At 42.0% G+C, this 19092-nt stretch overlaps 1 protein-coding gene across 1 annotated transcript in view; it reads left to right on the top strand.

Moving 5' to 3' along the window:
- Positions 1-10761, top strand: part of FAM47E (family with sequence similarity 47 member E) — a 30526-nt gene extending 19765 nt beyond the window's left edge. Inside the window, exons 5-8 of the mRNA XM_060147987.1 lie at positions 1410-1610; positions 6468-6623; positions 8188-8265; positions 10531-10761. Of these exons, the coding sequence (XP_060003970.1) occupies positions 1410-1610; positions 6468-6623; positions 8188-8265; positions 10531-10596 (501 nt within the window). The 3' untranslated portion in view covers positions 10597-10761. The remainder of the gene's footprint in view (positions 1-1409; positions 1611-6467; positions 6624-8187; positions 8266-10530) is intronic.
- Positions 10762-19092: the final 8331 nt, after the last annotated feature.

Here is a 19092-nt window from a genome sequence, read left to right as displayed (position 1 = left end):
CTGTGGTAACCAGCCTTGTTTTCAGTCCCTTATGACCAAGGTCCCATAACTGTCATACTACTTTGGTCCCAATCACATCACCCTGTGGTATTTTCTCCATAGCACTAGTTTATACTTTCCTTCCATGTTGTTTATTTATTTATTTTTTACCTCATTGATTCTGCTTGCTCTAGTTTATACCCCGACTCGATTTAATGACCCCTGTCTATAAATTTCACTCCGACATCAGCTTCAGTTGCTAATGACCCCATTCTCTATATTCCCCAACTTATATATTCCAAAGTAAGATTGTGTTGAGCCTGTAGAGCAGGAAAAAATAATTTTCCTTTTATTCTTCTAAGTTCTCTCTGGGATCTCTATAACTAAAGGCAGATTAACAAGAGAAAAACAAACAGAAGTTTATTAACAAGTATACCTCATATATACATGGGAGATACCCAGGGAAAAATGACTAACTCTCCTACGTGGCTTAGAATTCAGGCTCAAATACCAACTTGCGCCAAAGACAAAGAGAGAAAGGTGTGGGGAGTCAGTAATGGGGAGGTGACCAGGAAGAAATAGGAGAACAAGAGTATGGCTTATTATGCAAATTTAAGTGGGTGCCTTTTCCTTTGCTAAGAGTGTCTGTCTTATGATTTAAAGTCTTCCTTCTCTTCCTGGAATGGAGAGGGAGACAGCCTTACAAGTGGAGTTTTTTTAATAAATGTAAATTTCACTTAAAGGGTGACTTCTACTCCGTTTCTAGATCGTTTCCTGTGTTGTCTGCTGTTTCTCAAAATCATCAGCTCAAAATAAGCCTTAAGCCAGAGGCATATTTTGGGGTGCTATATTCTCCTATCCTTCAAATCTAAGTTATCTTTCAGCCATATCATAGATCCACGGTCAGTCTACAGATTAGGGGCTCTTAATGTGCCCATCTGTACTCCTGCCAGCTATGGCTGGGGGACGGAAGGCGGGTTTGTTCTGTGCACAAAACATGGCTGACTAAAAGGAGCCCATGGCTTCAGTAGGAGCCCCGAACAGGGCAGCTTCCTGTATAAGGGGCTGTGGGCAGAGCACAAACTAACATTTCTAGACATGTCTGGAAAATACCTCTAAAGATGTTACTACTATAAAGTGTTGGAGATGTTTGCTTTTGATCAAACAGACTGAATTTTCCTCAGCACCACTATCTCCCTCAGGACTCACTGCTTCTTGTGGGTCCTAAGTTGTCTCTTAATGCACTGACGGAGCTCTCCAGACCCCAAGTACTTCTTGTCTCCTACAAATGGTGACTGAGCACTTTCTACCTCTCCTTTAAACTACCTCTCTCTTCTCCGGCCATGGTCGAATACCTCCTGTAGATTAAAGATGGAAGAAGGAGCATTTCACCATTTGTCCTTGACTCATGCCCTGTGCTATTCTTCCAGCGGGGCCTGAACATTGATGAGGAGTTCATCCTGAAACAGTTTGACATTGACTGTCAGAGCAAACCAAGCTATAATGTGCTCCATACAATGAGACCCAGCCAGGTTCCCCTGGAGCTAAAGAAAAGGATTGGGCTGAATAACCTGCAGGAGCCACAGTTTTCCCAGAGACTGCACTATGAGCAGAGACCTCAGAAACCACAGGTAACTGCAAAAAGGGAGAAGAACTGAGACTCAAAGGAAATTAAATCGTACTCAAGTATTAACTGTTCTTGACTTCTGGTACTTCAGAAGGCACTGACCTTTTTCAGGAAAATTCTTGAAATTTTTTTGATGTTTAACATTTGTAAAAAATACCATAAATAAACATTTGTTAAATGAATGAATATTTAATACATCTTAAAAAGTCAGTTATACAAACAAGGCAGGCCATTCAGCAGTATTGTTAATATCTGAACAGTCATTATTTCCCTCTTTATGTGTCTTATATGTTGAGACAACCTCTTGGTGTGTTTTATATGTTGAAATCTCTCTCTTTATGTGCTTTACATGTTGAAATTCTAATAGTCAGTAGAAATATACGTGAATGTTGATTATTGCAAGAGTAAGATGCTGCAGTTAACAGCTGTGAACACTGTGTATGTCCAAAGAATTCTTGAATTTTTATGGCGGTCTTTTCGACCACAGACCATCATTCTTGACCATATGCTTGCCTGATAATTAACAAATCGCTCAGTTTCCCAGCACCAATTTCCTGTGAAGACAGAACAAGGAAGCAGAGATGAGAAAAAACAAGCTATGTTCTAAAGGGAAGTACTATGGGCCCCTGAGTACTTTTCTACACAATGTGTTGGTGCAAATATATAGACACAAGTCAAATTGTGCCAGTCCAACGACAGATTTACGTGCCTAAGTGTGGGTGGGAAGCGGGGAGATTACAGAGTTAGTTTCTCTGGAAGTGAAGATAATAATTTCCCTCTGTCTTTTACACATCATCTTTGATACTGTATTTCCAATATTTTTGACATACCAGCTTTGTCCTTTCATAACTGAACATGATCAGCTGACCTATTTTTACATTCATGATGTTTTCCGTCTTTGTCCCTGTTGCATAAAGTTTATGAAAACTATGCATTCCATCACTAATTCAGCACTTAAAATTTTCCATTCTCCTCTCATCTTTCTAAAGGGTAAAATGCAGAATGATGCTGGACAGGCAAATTATATCCATGTGGTTCAGGCACATGGGACCTGAACCACTGCTTGTTCTGAATCTGGGCTGAATGAAATTGCTCAATTCTCTGTATTTACAAATAATTGCACAAATGCTGCTTTATAAAGCATGGTGGTTATTGCCAAAATCGAACTTTTGACTGGCCAATGGAGGATCACTATGCAAAAGTTCAAATAGATTTCCACAGAGTATCATTTTCCTTCCACCTGAAGGACCTCCTTTAATAGTTCTAGTGTAGATCTGCGGGCGATGAATTCTTCCAGCTTTTCTATGTCTGAAGATATCCTTGTTCTTCCTTCACTTTTAAAGATATTTTTGTGGGTATAGAATTCTAGGTTCAAAGTTTTTTGTTTGTTTGTTTTTAGTCCTTTAAAAATGTTGCTCCACCGTCCTCCTGGTTGTGTTGTTTCTGATGAGAAATCTTATGTCACCCTTATCTTTGTTTTTCTGGACCTGTTTTTTCTTGGCTGCTTTTAATACTTTCTCTTTGTCACTGGTTTTGAGCAGTGTGATTATTATACACGTTGGTGTATATGTCTTCATGTTTCTTGTGTCTGGAAAAGTTTGATCCTTTTGGGTCTTGCTTTTAAGAACTGTTGAGAAGGGTCAAAATAATGTTTAGTCTAGGGCTAACTCCCTACTACCGATGCAAGACCCTTCGTGTATTCTACCCAGTATCCTGTGAATCTTCGAGTTTCCCAGGAGGGAACAGGCCCTGGCCCTGGCCCTGGCCCTGTGTGCATGCAGGACACTGTTCTCTCTAATCCTTTTGGTTAGTTCTTTCCCAGACCTCAGGTGGTTTCCTCCCAGACATACACAGATGGAGACCCTCTGCAAACCTCTGTAGTTCCCTCTCTGTGCAGCTCTTTCCTTTCTGTTACTCTGGGCTGCAAACTTTAGCTGCCTTGGTCTTCCTGGACTCTCAGTTCTGTCTTCTCAACTCAGAAAGTCCACTAGGTTCCTCCTGGGCTCCTTCTCCTGCTCTGTGGCCTGGGAACTCTCTGCAGACAGTGAACTGGGGCAGTTGGGGGCTTATTCACTTTTTGCCTCTCAGGGATCACTGTCCTTTGCTATTTGATGTCCAGTGTCTTATAAATAAATATATATATATATATATATTCAATATATATCTATATTTCGTTTTTTGGTTGTTGCAGGTGTAAGGATAAATCTTGTCCCTATTCCGGGGATGGAATCTCCATCTTTATTTTCTTATTCCACATACTCTCAGGCCTGTTATCCTCTGCTCTTTGATGTTCTTTAAAACTCTGAGCTTTTCGACTACCTTACCTTTGCTCACGGTATTCTCTTTGCCTGACGTGCCCCTCTTCTCATGTCTACACTCTTACATCTTCCTTCAGACACAGGTCAGATGCCAATTTTTCCATGGAGTTTTCTCCAGGTCCTTCGGTTGACATTAACTTATTCTTACTTCTAATCTCTCACAGCAGTTTCTGCCTCTATTGTAGCATGTTTCTCTTGGCCCTGTATATTCATTCATCCATTTATTTATACATTAATTCAACAAACACTTCTGAGCATCTGTTACTATGTGCCGAAAAGTGCTGGGAGCAAATGAAGGACTGTTTCCTGCATTTAAGGAGCTTACGGTCTAGTGAGGTCAATGGATAAATGACTAACTATAATGAAATGATGTCATGGTTCATCCGGGTTGTAGGAAGAAGTAACCAGTTCCACCAGGCATGGGCTGAGGGTGGGTACAGTTAAGACTTCACAGAAGAAATTATGTTTGTACTGAATCTTGAAAGATCACCAGGTACCCAGCCACCTAACGTATTCCAGAGCTCAAGTTCTTTAGTGGAGCAGTATGTAGATTGCGTTCCTCTCTCTTCCTTTCTTTTTTCCTCTCTTTCCTCTCCTACCCTCCTTCCTTTAATTCAGTGGTTCTCAGCTAGGACAATTTTGTCCCCTTCCCCACCCCCACACCCCACCAGGGATATTTGGCAACGTTGGAGATGACGTTTTTGGTTGTCACAATTTGGAGATGCTACTGGCATCTCGTGGGTGGAGACCAGGAATGCTGCCCAACATCTTACAATGCATAGGACAGCACCACCGACCCCCACCTCCAGCAAAGAATTATCCAGCTCAAAATGTCAATAACGCTGAAGTTAAGAAACCTGACTTTAACCCAACAAATATTTATTGAGCACCTGTTGTGTCCTAAGTATTGTTCTAGATGCCAGGGGGATGTAGCGGGGAACAAGCTCAGAAGCTTACATTTTAGAAGGTCAGAGGTGAGACAACAAACAATCAGAAAAATATACAGCATGTCAAGTGGCGATAAGTGCTGTTCAGAAAAATGAGGCAGGGAAAGAAGACAAGCAGTGTTGTGAGGGGTTACAGTTTTTGAATTGGGTGGTCAGGGAAGATACAACTGAAAAGATGACCTGAAATAGGTAAGAGAGTGAGCCATGTGGGTGTCTTGGGGAAGAGCATCATGGAGAGGGAACAGTGAGTGCAAAGGCACTGAGGCAGCAGTGTGATAGGTGCTCTAGAAACAGCAAGGAGGTCAGTCTGCTTGGAATGGAGGGATCATAATGCTGAATCCAGCTCTGAGAAGGGATTTCCCTCCCCTCTGCTCTGTCCCATCATCTCTGTTTCAGGCAGGTGTTTCTGGCTTGACTCTAGAATGGCCACACGTTCCACCTCATAGTTTAGACATGAGTGAGAAGACGAAGGAGCAGGGTCTTTGTGTTTCATGTTTCTTTGTCCTACACAAGCGTTAGACCTCCTTTCATGAGACAATGAGCGGGTATTGCATCACAGCACCAGGCTGTGAACCAGCAGATGCACTCCTGAGGAATGGGAGAAAGAAAGGAAAGACATCTCTTCCTCCCCCTCTTTCTCTCTTCCTCCCCCTCTTTCTCTCTTCCTCCCCCTTTCTCTCTTCCTCCCCCTCTTTCTCTCTTCCTCTCCCTCTTTCTCTCTTCCTCCCCCTCTTTCTCTCTTCCTCCCCCTCTTTCTCTCTTCCTCCCCCTCTTTCTCTCTTCCAATTAAAGAGGCGGGGGACTTCCCTGGTGGTCCAGTGGTTGAGACTCCACGCTCCCAATGCAGGGGGCCGGGTTCGATCCCTGGTCAGGGAACTAGATCCCGTACGCTGCAACTAAGAGTTCGCATGCTGCAACTAAAAAGATCCCGCATGCCACAACTGCAGATCCCACACACGGCGGCCATGAAGATCCCACGTGCCGCAACTCAGACGTGGTGCAGCCAAATAAATAAATAAATACATAAATATTTTTTTAATTAAAAAATAAAGAGGCAAGAGACTGGTGTTGAATAGCATTTGGGTCAAAAGTAGTGTACCATTTACAAAGCTGAGTATAGAGCTGGGCTCACAGAGAGGCTGATAACTTCTTATTTTGGTTGACTGAGTATTGTTGAAGGTCATTACCCTTCACTGAAATATGTGATTCTTACATGAGTTCTAGCTGCTTTACATAGTTCTCTCCTTTAGTCTTCCCAACAACCCTATGGGGTAGATACTATTATCTCTATTTTACAAATGAAGCATTTAACTAACTTGTCCATGGACTCACAGCTACTAAGTGGGGAAGGCTGGATTTGAGCCCAGGTTTGTCTAAATCCAAAAGCCATGCTTAACTACCACATTATTTTCTCAGTCATGAACTTTTCATGTTACCTTTGTAAATCAAAGCACACTGAAACTTCATAAAATACTTTGGCAAGGAGTAACCATAGATTAAAAATAAATGATACTGCTTTCATAAGCTAAATCTTAGCTTTATTGAAATGACAAACCAAACAAACTAACGAAATTGGGAATTATGTTATTTCTACAGAATCCTTATAAACCAAAGTGGGTGAAGATGAGGTACGGAGCATGGTATCTGAACACCACGTTGTGGAAAAAGCAAAGAGCCGATGAGCCTTTGGTTGACCCCAAGGTCTTACATAAAGCTCAAGATGAGAATATGAAAAAGGAGCTATGGGAACAGGTATGTGTATATGCTGAGACTTGATCATCTGAGCTGAAGGTTGTCACAGTGCAAATGCCACCTCATATTGAAGTCAGTTCACAAGACGTGGGTGCAATCGTGTGCTGGTAAGGGACACCATGATGACATGGCTCTCTTGCTGGAAACACATGACTTTTGACTATTCTTGATTGAGTTCATTTGGAAGGTGAAATGGTCTTAAAGAACTGAATTACAATGATATAAACTTCAACATCCCAAATTTTAAATTCCAATAAATAAAAGGAAAAGCCAAATGAACGCATGAATACCCCTAAGATGTTGGGACTGGATCAAATCTTTTTTGATTATCATGCCCTTTGGAGTTAAGATCTAAAATTTGTGGATATATACTGAGTAGGAAAACACTCCCGTTTCTTCCTCTACCACTCTCAATTCTGGTCAGCAAATGTGTCGGGGATTTTTTCCCCACACCAAGCAATTCTCTAATTCCCTGACACCAGCTGGATGTCCTACAATTTTACTCAATTCTGATACCACCTACCTGGAGAGAGCATCAGATCCCACAGGTTAAGGGCTCAGTCCCACAAAACTGCCCCCACTGCAAATGCCAGTCTCAAGTCCAGGTTGTCACCTGTGCTTCTGACTGACTGGCTATAAATCAGAGGTTCACACGACACCCTCCTTGAGTCTGATCATCTGCTAGAACAGCTCACAGAACTCAGGAAAACAGTTTACTTCCAATCTAGTAAGATTACCAGTTTATTATAAAGAGGTACACTCCGGAGCAACCAGATGGAGGAGATGCATAGGGTAAGGCACGTGGGGAGGGGCTTGGAGCTTCCTTGCCTTCTCCAGGTACCTTTACATGTTCACCGACTTGGAAGCTCTCCAAACCCCCTCCTTTGGGTTTGTATAGAGGCTTCATTACATTGGTGTCATTGATTACATCATTGGCCATTAGTGATTAATTCAACCTCCAGCTCCTCTCGCCTCCCTGGAGCCGGGGAGGTTCAGCTGAAAGTGCCAATCCTCTAATCACGTGGTTGGTTTCCCTGGCAACCAGCCCCCATCTAGTAGGTATCTAGGGGCTTTCCAAAAAACACGTCATTAAGATAAATTGCAATGTGGTTGAAAGGGGCTTGTTATGAATAAGGAAAGACTCTCACCGTTGTGGCTCTCATCACTTAGGAAATTCCAAGGGTTTTAAGGCCTCTGTGCCAGGAATGGGAAGAAGACCCAATATCTGTCTCTTATTATAAATCACAGTATCATAATTATTAATCTCAAATAGATTAGATTCCGGACATCCTAGGTCAATAATGATCTAATTGATAAAATGTGTTGCTTATCCTTGATACAAGGGTAAGAAAAAGAACAGAGAAAGGAGAGAAGGTTGGCTATCTTTTGAAAGCCTTTGTATGCATCAACTTCTGAACGTTATTTACACACATATTCCTAAATGAGAAGGAAGTCGTTTAAAATAACATACTTGATAAATGGCTAAGTGATTTTAATTAGGACAAATAATGAAATCAAGCTTCTGACAGCTGACTGGTTTTTTAAAGTGTGGACCCTCTTTTAGGAGGAGTTACTTGCAGACCTTCATGGAACAGCTGCCTTTAAGGATTTCATTCTGCGCAGGGGCTACAGGATGCCGAGTGTGAGTAAAGGGCCGGAAAGACCTCGGGAAGACCTGCTGAGGGGCTCACAGTTGTTGATGGGAAGGGGTCAGCACCCTGACAAAATCAAAATACTTCTTCTACAGGGACACACCAGGACTCAGCCCTGGGAGGAGGGGTGTGCTTTCCCCAGACGGGGGCCCACAGATGGGCTTTGGCGTCCTGCTCTTTTCAGGAGCAGACAGGAGCCTGTTTGGCTCCTGCTGTCTCCCTGCTGACTCACCTTCCTTGGGTTTGGCCTTAACGGGGCCAAAGTGAAAGGGATCCATGTGCAGGGCGTGAGCCTGCTACTAAAACAATGAATTCTCCAGGAAGTGTCCGGTCTCCTTCACTTCTACTTCCAAGGAGCCATGCTGGGGTCAGGACGAAGTGGAGCTGGGAGTGGAGCTGGGACTATTATTGTGCTATTTGTGGGGTACATGAGGACGCAGACTAGGGCCAAAGGTCACTTCCCGGACAGCCCTGCAGCCTCTTCTGTCTTTTTTCCACTTTGTCTTTCCCTCTCCCTGAGCTTGTAGTGCTGGTCGTCCCCCCACCTCCCACGTGGAGGGCTCCCCCGGGAGGCCACAGATAACAAGAGTGGGGTGGGAGGCTGGCAGAGCGGACCGTTTAGCAGGAGGGCCTGCAGCCTGGAGATCTGTCCCCAGACCAGCCCTGTCACCATGGCAGGAAGCCAGCTGGGCCTGGGGCCCAAGTCGTGGCTGATAAGTTCTGTGTTTGTCCAGAGTCCCCTGTGCTCACGGCCCGTGGAGTCCTTAGGAGGACATGCAGCCAGATGGTAGAAGTTCCTGGAACTAGGATACTGGATTTCTTTTTTTCTAAGAGCGATAAAACTAACAACAGCTTACACTTACTGGCAAATAGATATATTGACCAATCTCAGATCCAGACTTGTTCAAAGTTAAATCAGGTGATGTGAAGGGAAAGTCTAGAGTACGATAATAGACTAATGGGCTAGAAGATTCCATTCTAGAACTAGGATGAAATCTCTCCAATAGCTTTGAGCATCAACAGTGGGCCTACATAAGTATATTTTATAGACTTAGATATAAGTATATATCTTATATATAAGATACTTATATATAAGATATAGTTAATATACTTACACATATTTTTGTACTTATGTATTTAGTCACTGCCTCATCTGCATATATGGCCTACATAAGTATATTTTATATATTTATATGTATAATATATTAAATATGCTTATATATTTTATATAACATAATTGTATGTATGATTATATATTTATATAATACACACAGAATTATACTTAAGCATAAATATAATTATGTGATATATATGTGTATACACACACACACACACACACACACACACACACACACAGACATATATATTCTTCTTGCCAAGGAGATATCTGTATATACATATATATCCCTGTTTGCTCTTGACGTTATAGTGACTCATAGTTTTTTCTTTAGTGGCAAAAGAGGATGCTTTATTTATTTTGATTTGTCCCCTGTTGGTTTAATCCATTCTGCTGCTGAACATTTAGTTCAATTTTGGGCAAAAGGAAGCATGCCTGACTCACTAGTTACCCTTTTAGCTGCATCAACTAAAGAGAGGTGATGCCCCTGGCTATGGCTGAGTCCCCTGAGAACACCTGTCACTCAAAACCCTGGAATATTTTCTCCCTTTATTCTTACATCCTATATCCTCTATTTTATCAGTAGAATTTCAACTAAAAGAGAGGGGGGAATCTGTTTGGTAAATTATCTATCTATCTATATATAAAATCATTACTTATTTAAATTTATATGTGAGCATTCATTCTCTTTTTACTCCCTTAAATGTCTACGTACACCTTGTATACATACATGTTTATGTATGTTACATGAGCATACATACTTAACATACACATTCCAGTATCTGCTGCTGGATTAACTGCTCTGTGCATTACCTACAGCTTCATTCCCTCGGCTACACAGAAGCCCCAGGCCTTTAATAGCAGAGATGAGCAGCACAAGGCTGTGCCGAGCTGGCCCGGGCTGGACTTGGCCACAGAAAGAGTGTGGATTATATCTAGATATTCCTGATGGTGTGCAACTACTTTCCAAAGTCCACCATCTCGCACGGTCTATCATCGACATCAGATTTTGGGTCCTATCAGGATATACATCAGAGTGTGAGACTGTGAATTCGGGTATGGTAGTGGTTGTGACTAGACTGTACAATTTTCGTTTGCCAATTTAAAGGAGTTTCTCTCATCTTTTTTTTTTCTTTAGTTCCTTGAGAAGATGTGTATGAGGAAGGAATGTAAATGTGAATGTAACAAGACTTCTGTAAAATAACTCAAGCATGGAAGAATCTTGGGAAGATGATTAGACAGATTTCATTTACTATATACTTGGCTATTTCTCTCTCTCTTTAAACATTAAACAAAATTTATAATGAATGTCCCACCACCATAGTTGTACAATTTTGACTTGGCAACATCCATAAAATTTATAACTAATACAAACATTTCAGAATAGTCTTCTGCTTCAGTTAATCAATATTTTATATATTTTATCAACCGTGAGATCAATTTCATATTTGGTATTCTAACATTTTGATAGCATTGCCAATATTACATAGTTATATCAACTATTTGTAAAAATAAATAAAACCATAAAAAAGCAGAATTGCTCTATTTCATTTTCCCAGAGCATTATTTTCCCTGGTTTTGAGTGAATAGCTCCTTTACTCTTTCTTTACAATATAATTTTCTTTCATTTTGAATTAAGCTTACTGAGGGTTTTTTGGCATGTTAATCTTGATAATAAGTGTGTACCTATAATATAATGTCATGGGTCATAAAGTTTAATGGAAACTCAAGAGGACATATTTTTACATTAAATTTTTAAAAATTATTTTATTTAACATGTTAATGCTCATGTTAGGAAAATTAGAAAATATAGACTAACAAAAAGAATGTAGAAAATACAAATACTTCCTATAGAGTCAGCAGTAACTACTCTTTACTCATTGGAATGCCTCCTTCCAGATCTTTCCCTCTGAAATACCCTCTGGATAATTTAATCAAAGGAATTTATTTAAAGGATATTGGATCCCAAAGTTTTATCAGTTATAGTATTTGTCTTCAAATACAGAATCTCTGGGTGATGGATGACCTTTCATTCTCTGGGTCTGTCATGATCCCATTTCAATAATCCGTAGGCTGTAAGTGAGTCTTTACTATACACTCTATGCATCTGGACACGTTAGGGTGATGGAGTACATGACAGAAGCAATGAACGCATAGTGTCAGCCCATTGCTGGGAAATGAGTTTCAGTGTTGAGTGGGATACCGTGGTGGTGAATGAGCATGCAGGAAGTGTAGAAATGTTGGTGTGGGCAGAAGTTTGTTAAGCAGGAAAGCAAATCCAATTGCAGAATAGGTTGCTAGTCTAGTCAGGCCACTTTCCTCTGACTCCCCTGCTGTTTCAACTTGTCATACATGCCCGCTTGGTAGCCCATGGGAGCCCCAAAGCCTGAGAGCCCAGAGGAGCCATCCAGTTCTACCAGGCAAGCTGGGGCAGGATTCTGACATTCAAGTGCTGAGCCAAGATGGTGTTGGCGGTGGTCTGGAGAGAATGCATTTCTTTCCCTGGACACATTGTTCCTGGCTTTGTTACATTCAAGCCTAATTCACATTAGGGACTCAAGTTTGGTTTTAATTACTGGACAATTATTCCACAGAAGCAGTAGCCAGGGCAGCCTTCGTGAGGGGAAATCCAAGTTGCTGAACCCACGTGGAGCCTGCATTTCTGCCTCCATGCCCACTTTGCCCATGAGATCACTGGGCAACATTGGAATTTCTGGAGAAGGAAGCGGGCTGGCATGCAGAGGATAGGTCAAACTTTTCACCTGATTATTGAGCGCTTCCTCTACAGTGGAGGGCTTTTGGTGGGTATTCACAAAGAACCAAATACTCCCATACTCTGGATCCATTCTGAACGATCCCCTGTATACCTCTTCTCCCAAATCTCTTTGTCACTATCCCTGCATTCTTGATCCTTCCAAGTCTCTGGCTACTAAGCTAAGCCATCAGCTGCTGACCATTAGTTGGTGACATGCACCTCAGCCCATTTCTCCTTTCAGACAAAGTGGTCAACAGGATGAAATGCTTACATTTCCGTCTACTGGAAAATTCCCCTTCTCAGCTGCTCTTCAGGGCCACCCTTGAGTTGGGCTACAGTGTTGTGGCAGTCCACTTGTGGCTGCTGCCGTCATATGGTGGAGGTTGTCTGTTTCATCACCTGGACTTAGAGAACGTCCCCAGGTCAAATGTGTAGGCTGAGGAAGATGACAGGGTGGTAGGAGCGGGCACACCATGCAATTTGTTCTGTCTTCAATTCCTGGCCAAGCCCAGCCCTCAACAGAAAACTTTCACTTGATTACGAGAAGCAAAATAATTTGGTAATTACGTGTGTGGACTTTGGAGCAGGAGGGCCTGGATTCAAACCAAGCTCTGCTACTTATTTGCTATATGACTATGGGGCAAGTTGCTTATCCTCTCTCTGCTTCAGTTTTCTCATCTAAAGTAAGGATAGGAGCAATCATAACAGTACTATCTCCCAGAATGGTGGTGGGGATTAAAGGGAATGTTACCAGTAAAGTGCTTAGAACACAGCCTGGCACTGTGCACACACACTAAATGTTAGCTGACTTTATGGCTTAGTGGATCAGATGACCTTGGTGGACGATGGGCACCAGTCGCTTGGTTACCTAAGGTCTCAGGATCAGGCTGCCGTATTAACTGGTGCCAAGCAACAAACGGAGATTGGTTTCTCCAAAGGAGAACAGTTACGTGCCACAGAGCTCCTGGCTCAGCTGCAAAGCCCTGGGGGCCTGTGCTCTGATTCGCCTTTCTGGACGTGCCGAAGCTCCATTCAGCAGCTCTCTGTGCCACAGGTGCTTTGAGCACGCTGGACACATTGGATCAGAGGGCAGAGATTTCGGGACCAGCTGAAAGCCTTCTCTTGCTTCAGGCTGCCCTCAGAGCCGGCAGCCTCTCAGATTACTACAGCAATGAGCTGAAACAGCACATCTAAATCTGGCCTCCAAAATCCAAAGAGAAGTGCAAGTGGCACGTCGTTACATGTTATTTCCAACACCCAGACATAATAGACGTAAATAACCTCAAGAGCATAGATGCTAACAAAAAGGTGTTAAAAACCAGGAAGAGATGAGGTTTTGAGTTCTGTTACCTTTGGTTTTAATATAATTTATTTTAATTGTAAGTCTATTTAAGTTTTAGTAATGACTGTGTTTACCAACCAACTTGCTAAATTCCTGCAAATTTAACAGTTGGCTTTTGTGAGCTAGGATAAACTGCCTCTAGCACATGGGTAGCATTCAAGACAGTGAGGGATGTTAGGGGTGAAGAATAAAGAGAGTTGGCTACCCCGGCCTCCTGCCAGCCTATTTCCACAAAGGTCATTAGAGAGTCCTCGCGCAAAGTGGGAAAATCCTCACCACAGAGGGAGTAGGGAGAACTTCTCTGACAAGGAAGGCTGCAGTGGTTTGGGTCTGCCAGGGAGCAAATGGCAAAAGGGTATTAGATGCTTGAGAGGTTTATTGGGGTGGGAGCGGCAGAACCTAGGGAGAGCCTTTAGATTCTGATGCGTGTGTGATCCCTGCGGAAGGACAGAGGGAGGAAAAGAAGATACGGTCTTGAACTGCAGCACAGTTCAAAGGAAGGTTTGGCCAGGCCAATGGGGAGACCTTAAGTCAAGGTCGCCAAGAGGAGGAGTCGCACATTTTGCTAAAATGGGCCTGCCTTGGCACTTCTGCATGCTCTGTCGTTGGCTGGGAGCAGCCCAGGGGAGTATGGCCTCGGCGAGAGGGCGAAAGATCCAGAGGGGTAGCAGCTGGGTCCATCAGTCATTTGTGTTCCTTGCAACAGGAGATCTGAGCAGCATATTTTCATAGGGTTGGGAGCTTAGGGAACTTGAAGCCATCTGAACATTCCCATATGTTCACAGTTCAGCATTCAGGGTCTCGCTCTTTCCCAATCTATACTCTGTCTTCACCTACGAGATCTTACAAAGCTGTGAATTCAAATGATATTTTAATTCAGCAAATTAAAGGATCATTTTTTTTTCCTTTTTCTTTCTCAGTTCAATAGCTGCAAGACATGAGATTACTTTAGACAATCCCAAGGACTTTCTAATTTGGGAGGTTTGTGTTTGTTTAAAAAAAGGTCCACAAATTATTTGATGCACCTGTCTTCAAAATGCAGGGTCTAACCCCTTTTCCCCTTGAATGTGGGCTGTACGTAGACTTGATTTTAAGGAACAGAATGTGGAAGAAGTGATGAGGTGTCATTCTGAAACTAAAGCATGAAAGACATTGTGGCTTCCTCGTTCTCACTTGAATCACTTGGGAGAGACTAGCTGCTGTGTTGTGAGGACACCCAAGCTGTCTATGGAAAGGCTCACATGGCAAGGAACTGAAGCCTTCTGCAAATAGCCATGTGAAAAGCCGTCTTGGAAGTGGATCCTTCAGCCCCCATTAAGCCTTCAGATGAGATTGCAACCACTGCTGACATCCTGACTGCAACCATATGAGAGATCCTGAGCCAGAACCACTCAGAGAAGATGCTTCTGAATTCCTAACCCATAAAAATGACTCTAATGTTGGTTGTTTTAAACCATTAAATTTACTGATTATTTGTTATGCAGCAATAGATAACTAATAGATTTTTGTGCCTGGAAGTGGGATGCTATAACAAGAATGTAAAATGTGAAAGGGAACAGGATTGAGAAGTGGGTTGAAACTGGAAGAACTTTGAAGAAACTGTTGGCAGAAGTCTCATAGACTGTGAAGAGGCTGTGGGTGAAGGCTGGCAGGAAAATGAGGTAAATGCAGTTGGAAATTGGGAGAAGTGGTCTCCTTGTTATGTAATAGCAGGAAGTTTATCCATACTGTCACCTGAAGTAACGTGGAAAGTAGAAAAACTACCTAATGAACTGGTGATGTAACTAAGGAGGTTTTTATACAGAGTGTTGAAGGTACCGCCTGGTTTCTTGCTGCTTATAGTAAAATGCAAGAGGAGATCGATAAGCCAAAGGGACAGTTTAACCAAAAGCAACCAGGACTTGATGGTTTTGTAAACTCCTAGCCTCTCAGATGACAAATGATGTTTAAATTAAGAAATGATTTGTAGCAAAGATCAAATCCAAAAGAACACATCAAAGGACATGCCAGGAAAACATGGTCTAAAGATGAATCCAAGGATGTAATTGTTAAATCCCTTGTTAAGACCTCAGAAAGTTCAAAGGTGACGCTTCAGAGTACATTCAGGCAGACAAAAATGCTACTGAAATTTTTAAAAGTGTGCCTCACAGTTTTAGTCAAACAATAGAGCGTCTAAGGAAGTGGAGGACGTTGTTCTTCAGCACACTCTCAAGGTAGAGAAGGGCTTATCTTCAAGATAGTTGTGGGGAATTCCCTGGCGGTCCAGTGGTTAGGACTCTGTGCTTCCACTGCCCGGGGCCCAGGTTCAATCCCTGGCTGGGGAGGTAAGATCCCGTAAGCTGCGGCCCCAAATAAAAGAGATTTGTGGTTTTGGCTCATGAATAATGATGTGGACCGTCTAAGATTCACAGGAGACCTGCAAAGTTTTTTGAAGAACTATAGCACAATAAACACTGCCAGCTTGGACTGAAATGGGGGTCGTCTAGAAAGGGGCTAAGTGTATTTTGCATATGAGAGCAAACTGTTACTGAAGGGAATGTAGGTCAGAATTCTTTCTCAACCTCCCCCTCCAAAGTCATGCCTGCACCACTCCTGCACCAACAGGCCAGCAGAGCTGCTGCAGATTATTCCCAGTTCCGGCACCTCACTGATAGCCATTATATCGCCCATCATTCATCATGTTATCTTCTTTGATTACTCATTAATGGTGTGTCTCTCTCACTAGAGTATAAGCTCATGAAGGCAGGGAATATATAGGTTTTTCCTAGTGTCCTGCAGAGTGCCTAGAGTCCTACATAGCTGGGGCTCAAACTATGCATTTATTGAATGAATGGATGAATATCAGGAATGGTGAAGCACCAAAAAAGAGGCAAATTTCCCGAAAAAAAATTTTTTAAGAATTGACAATTATCTTCTTGGGAGAGAGTGAGGTAGACTAGAAAAGGACATACCTAAGCAAAACTATGATAAGGGCAAAGTTTGAGGTGACCATTATCCCGTTTCTTGTCTTCTTCCTCTTTTCAGTATTATTCTTTAACTGCTTCCCAATCCCACCCACCTACCCAACCATGGCACTGTAAGTATTGGTAACTGTTAAAATGTGTCAAAAAGAAAGTTGATGTGTCGCCAATACCTTAGAGTGGATTTGCTTGATATTTTAAAATCTAGAGGGAGAACGAACCAAAGGAATGAATTTCTAAAGGAAGAATTTCCTACAGTGGGCTCCTGCCTCGGAGGGGTGGCGAGGGAAGCAGGGCTTCTCCAGTCCTCCACACCAGAATGTATAGTGCCACCTGCTCTGCTCACATAGAAAGTAGGTTCTATGTTTTTGCTCATGCTGCAGGAAAAAAATGGGCTAAGTCATAAAAAAAATACAACAGACCAAAATTATTTCTTAAATGGTCAAGGTCACCAATAAAAAAAAATTAAAACAAGGTATCAATTTTTGTCTATCAAATTGGCAAAGATTTTTTTTAAGACAAAACTAATATTGGCAAAAATGCTAAGAAAAAGGTGCATATATTCAACTTGTGAAAGTGGGAAAAGATACAGACATTTTGTAGGGCAATTTGGCTATCCAAAGCCTTAAAAAAAAAGAACAGAATAAATAAGCAACTTTGTGTGTGTGTGTGTGTACATATGTACAGATGTATATAGCCTTTGACACAACAATTCAATTTCTGGGAATTTTGAGTGAGTAGAGGCCAGGGATGCTGCTAAACATCCCATAATGCACAGGCACCTCCTCACAACAAAGAATAATCCTGTCTAAAATATCAATAGTGCTGAGGTTGAAAAAGTCAGCCCTATAGCATGTGATCCAAGAGAAGGCAAGGAGGAAGCACAATGCCTTTTATAACCTAGTCTTGGAAATCACACATCACCACTTCTGCCATATTCTATTCATTAGAAGTAAGTGGCTAAGTACAGCCCACCTTCAAGAAGAGGAGAACTGAACTCCTCCAAATTTCCTTCGAAGGGAAGAATATCAAATAATTTGTGGCCATAGTATAAGACCAGCGCAGCCTGTCTTTTAGCCACAAATTCTTTATGTTGCTCTCATATGCAAAATACACTTATCCCCTTTCTAGACAACCCCCATTTTAGTCCAAGCTGGCAGTGTTTATTGCACTATAGTTCTTCAAAAAACCTTGCAGGTTTCCTGGAATCTTAGACGGTCCACATCATTATTCAAGAGCCAAACCCACAAATCTCTCTTTTTTTTTTTGGCTGCACTGTGCAACTTGCGAGATATTACTTTCTTACTTTTTAGTCGCCAATATGTATTTAAGATTTAATTACATTGCTGTGTGTAGATCAAGGTCATTGTCGTAACCACTTCATAGCATTTCATCGGCATCCACCATAGTTTACTTATTATTTGCCCACAATGGGCAGCCAGGTGGCCTTGAACTTACGGTTATCCCAAATAACACTATGTGCCCCCTTACAGTCTTGTGCAATCTCTTGGCCATACACGTTCAGGAGGGGGATTGCTGGGTCATGGGGTATACGCATACTTAATTTCACAAAATTCTTCCAGATTGTTCTCCAGATTGTACCGGTTTACTCTCCCATCAGCAGCATTGCATCTCTCTAATATTTGCCTTTCTGGTGGATGTAAAATGGTGTAACATCTTTGTTTTAATTTGCATTTATCTAACTACCAGTGAATTTGAGCATTTTTGCATCTCTTGCTAGTCATTCATTTATTCAACCAAAAATTACCCTGAGTGCCTATTATGTTCCAGGCACTGGGGAGAAGCATCCCTTGTTCATTTTATACTGGATCTCGTGTCAGGTTTTGTGGGTTTTTTTGGATCAGTTTTTATGAGTTCATCCTATATCTACATATTAGTGCCTTGTCAGTTTTAACAACACGAACATCTGCTCCCCATCTGGATCTACCTGCTAACTTTGTCTATGGCAGCCTCACTGACGAGATAGCCTCATTTGATGAAGCCAAGAAATTTTTTGGCCTCTTACATTAGGCAATATCACAATGACAGTCTCTTGGATTTTGTTCTATTAGTAGTAGTCTGACCATTTACATTCAGGACTTCATTCTATCCGCAGTCCACCATTTTACGTGGTACAAAGTAGTAATCTAACTTTATTCTTCTCTACATAGTGAACTTGTTCTCCTGACACAGATTTTCCTTTGCTCTAAAGGTTTCATCATTCAGCGTAAGAGATCTCAGCCTGCAGTCTATTCTGGAACTAAGATGAGTCAGAGGTTTGCAAACAGTTGCACTTAGAAAATGTCCCTATGAAATATGAAACTGGGCAGCTCCAATGTGACTGCTTTGCAGAAGGTTTGACTTGTGGTTAACATTATGTGGAGTAGCAGAAGCCAGAGGCTTGACAGAAACAGACAGGTGCTGGTGGTGAGTACATCTCCCTAATGAGGTGAGGGCTTGCAGAGAGAGGAATTACAAACCGAGAGCAAGGCTGAAATTCACCATAAATGTTGGAATACTACCAGAGGGATACGCTGGTATCACACATCCAGATTTGCAAATTTGGACATGATTTAAAAGCATTAGGATTCAATGTAGCTAGAGTTTCAAGCAGGAGTCCTGGGAGGTCAGAACACTGGGTTC

The sequence above is a fragment of the Lagenorhynchus albirostris genome, chromosome 4 (genome assembly GCF_949774975.1).
Source record: "Lagenorhynchus albirostris chromosome 4, mLagAlb1.1, whole genome shotgun sequence".
Classification (NCBI taxonomy): Eukaryota; Metazoa; Chordata; class Mammalia; order Artiodactyla; family Delphinidae; genus Lagenorhynchus; species Lagenorhynchus albirostris.
Note: the sequence above shows the minus strand (reverse complement) of the source record. Positions and strands in the feature narration are given on the sequence as shown.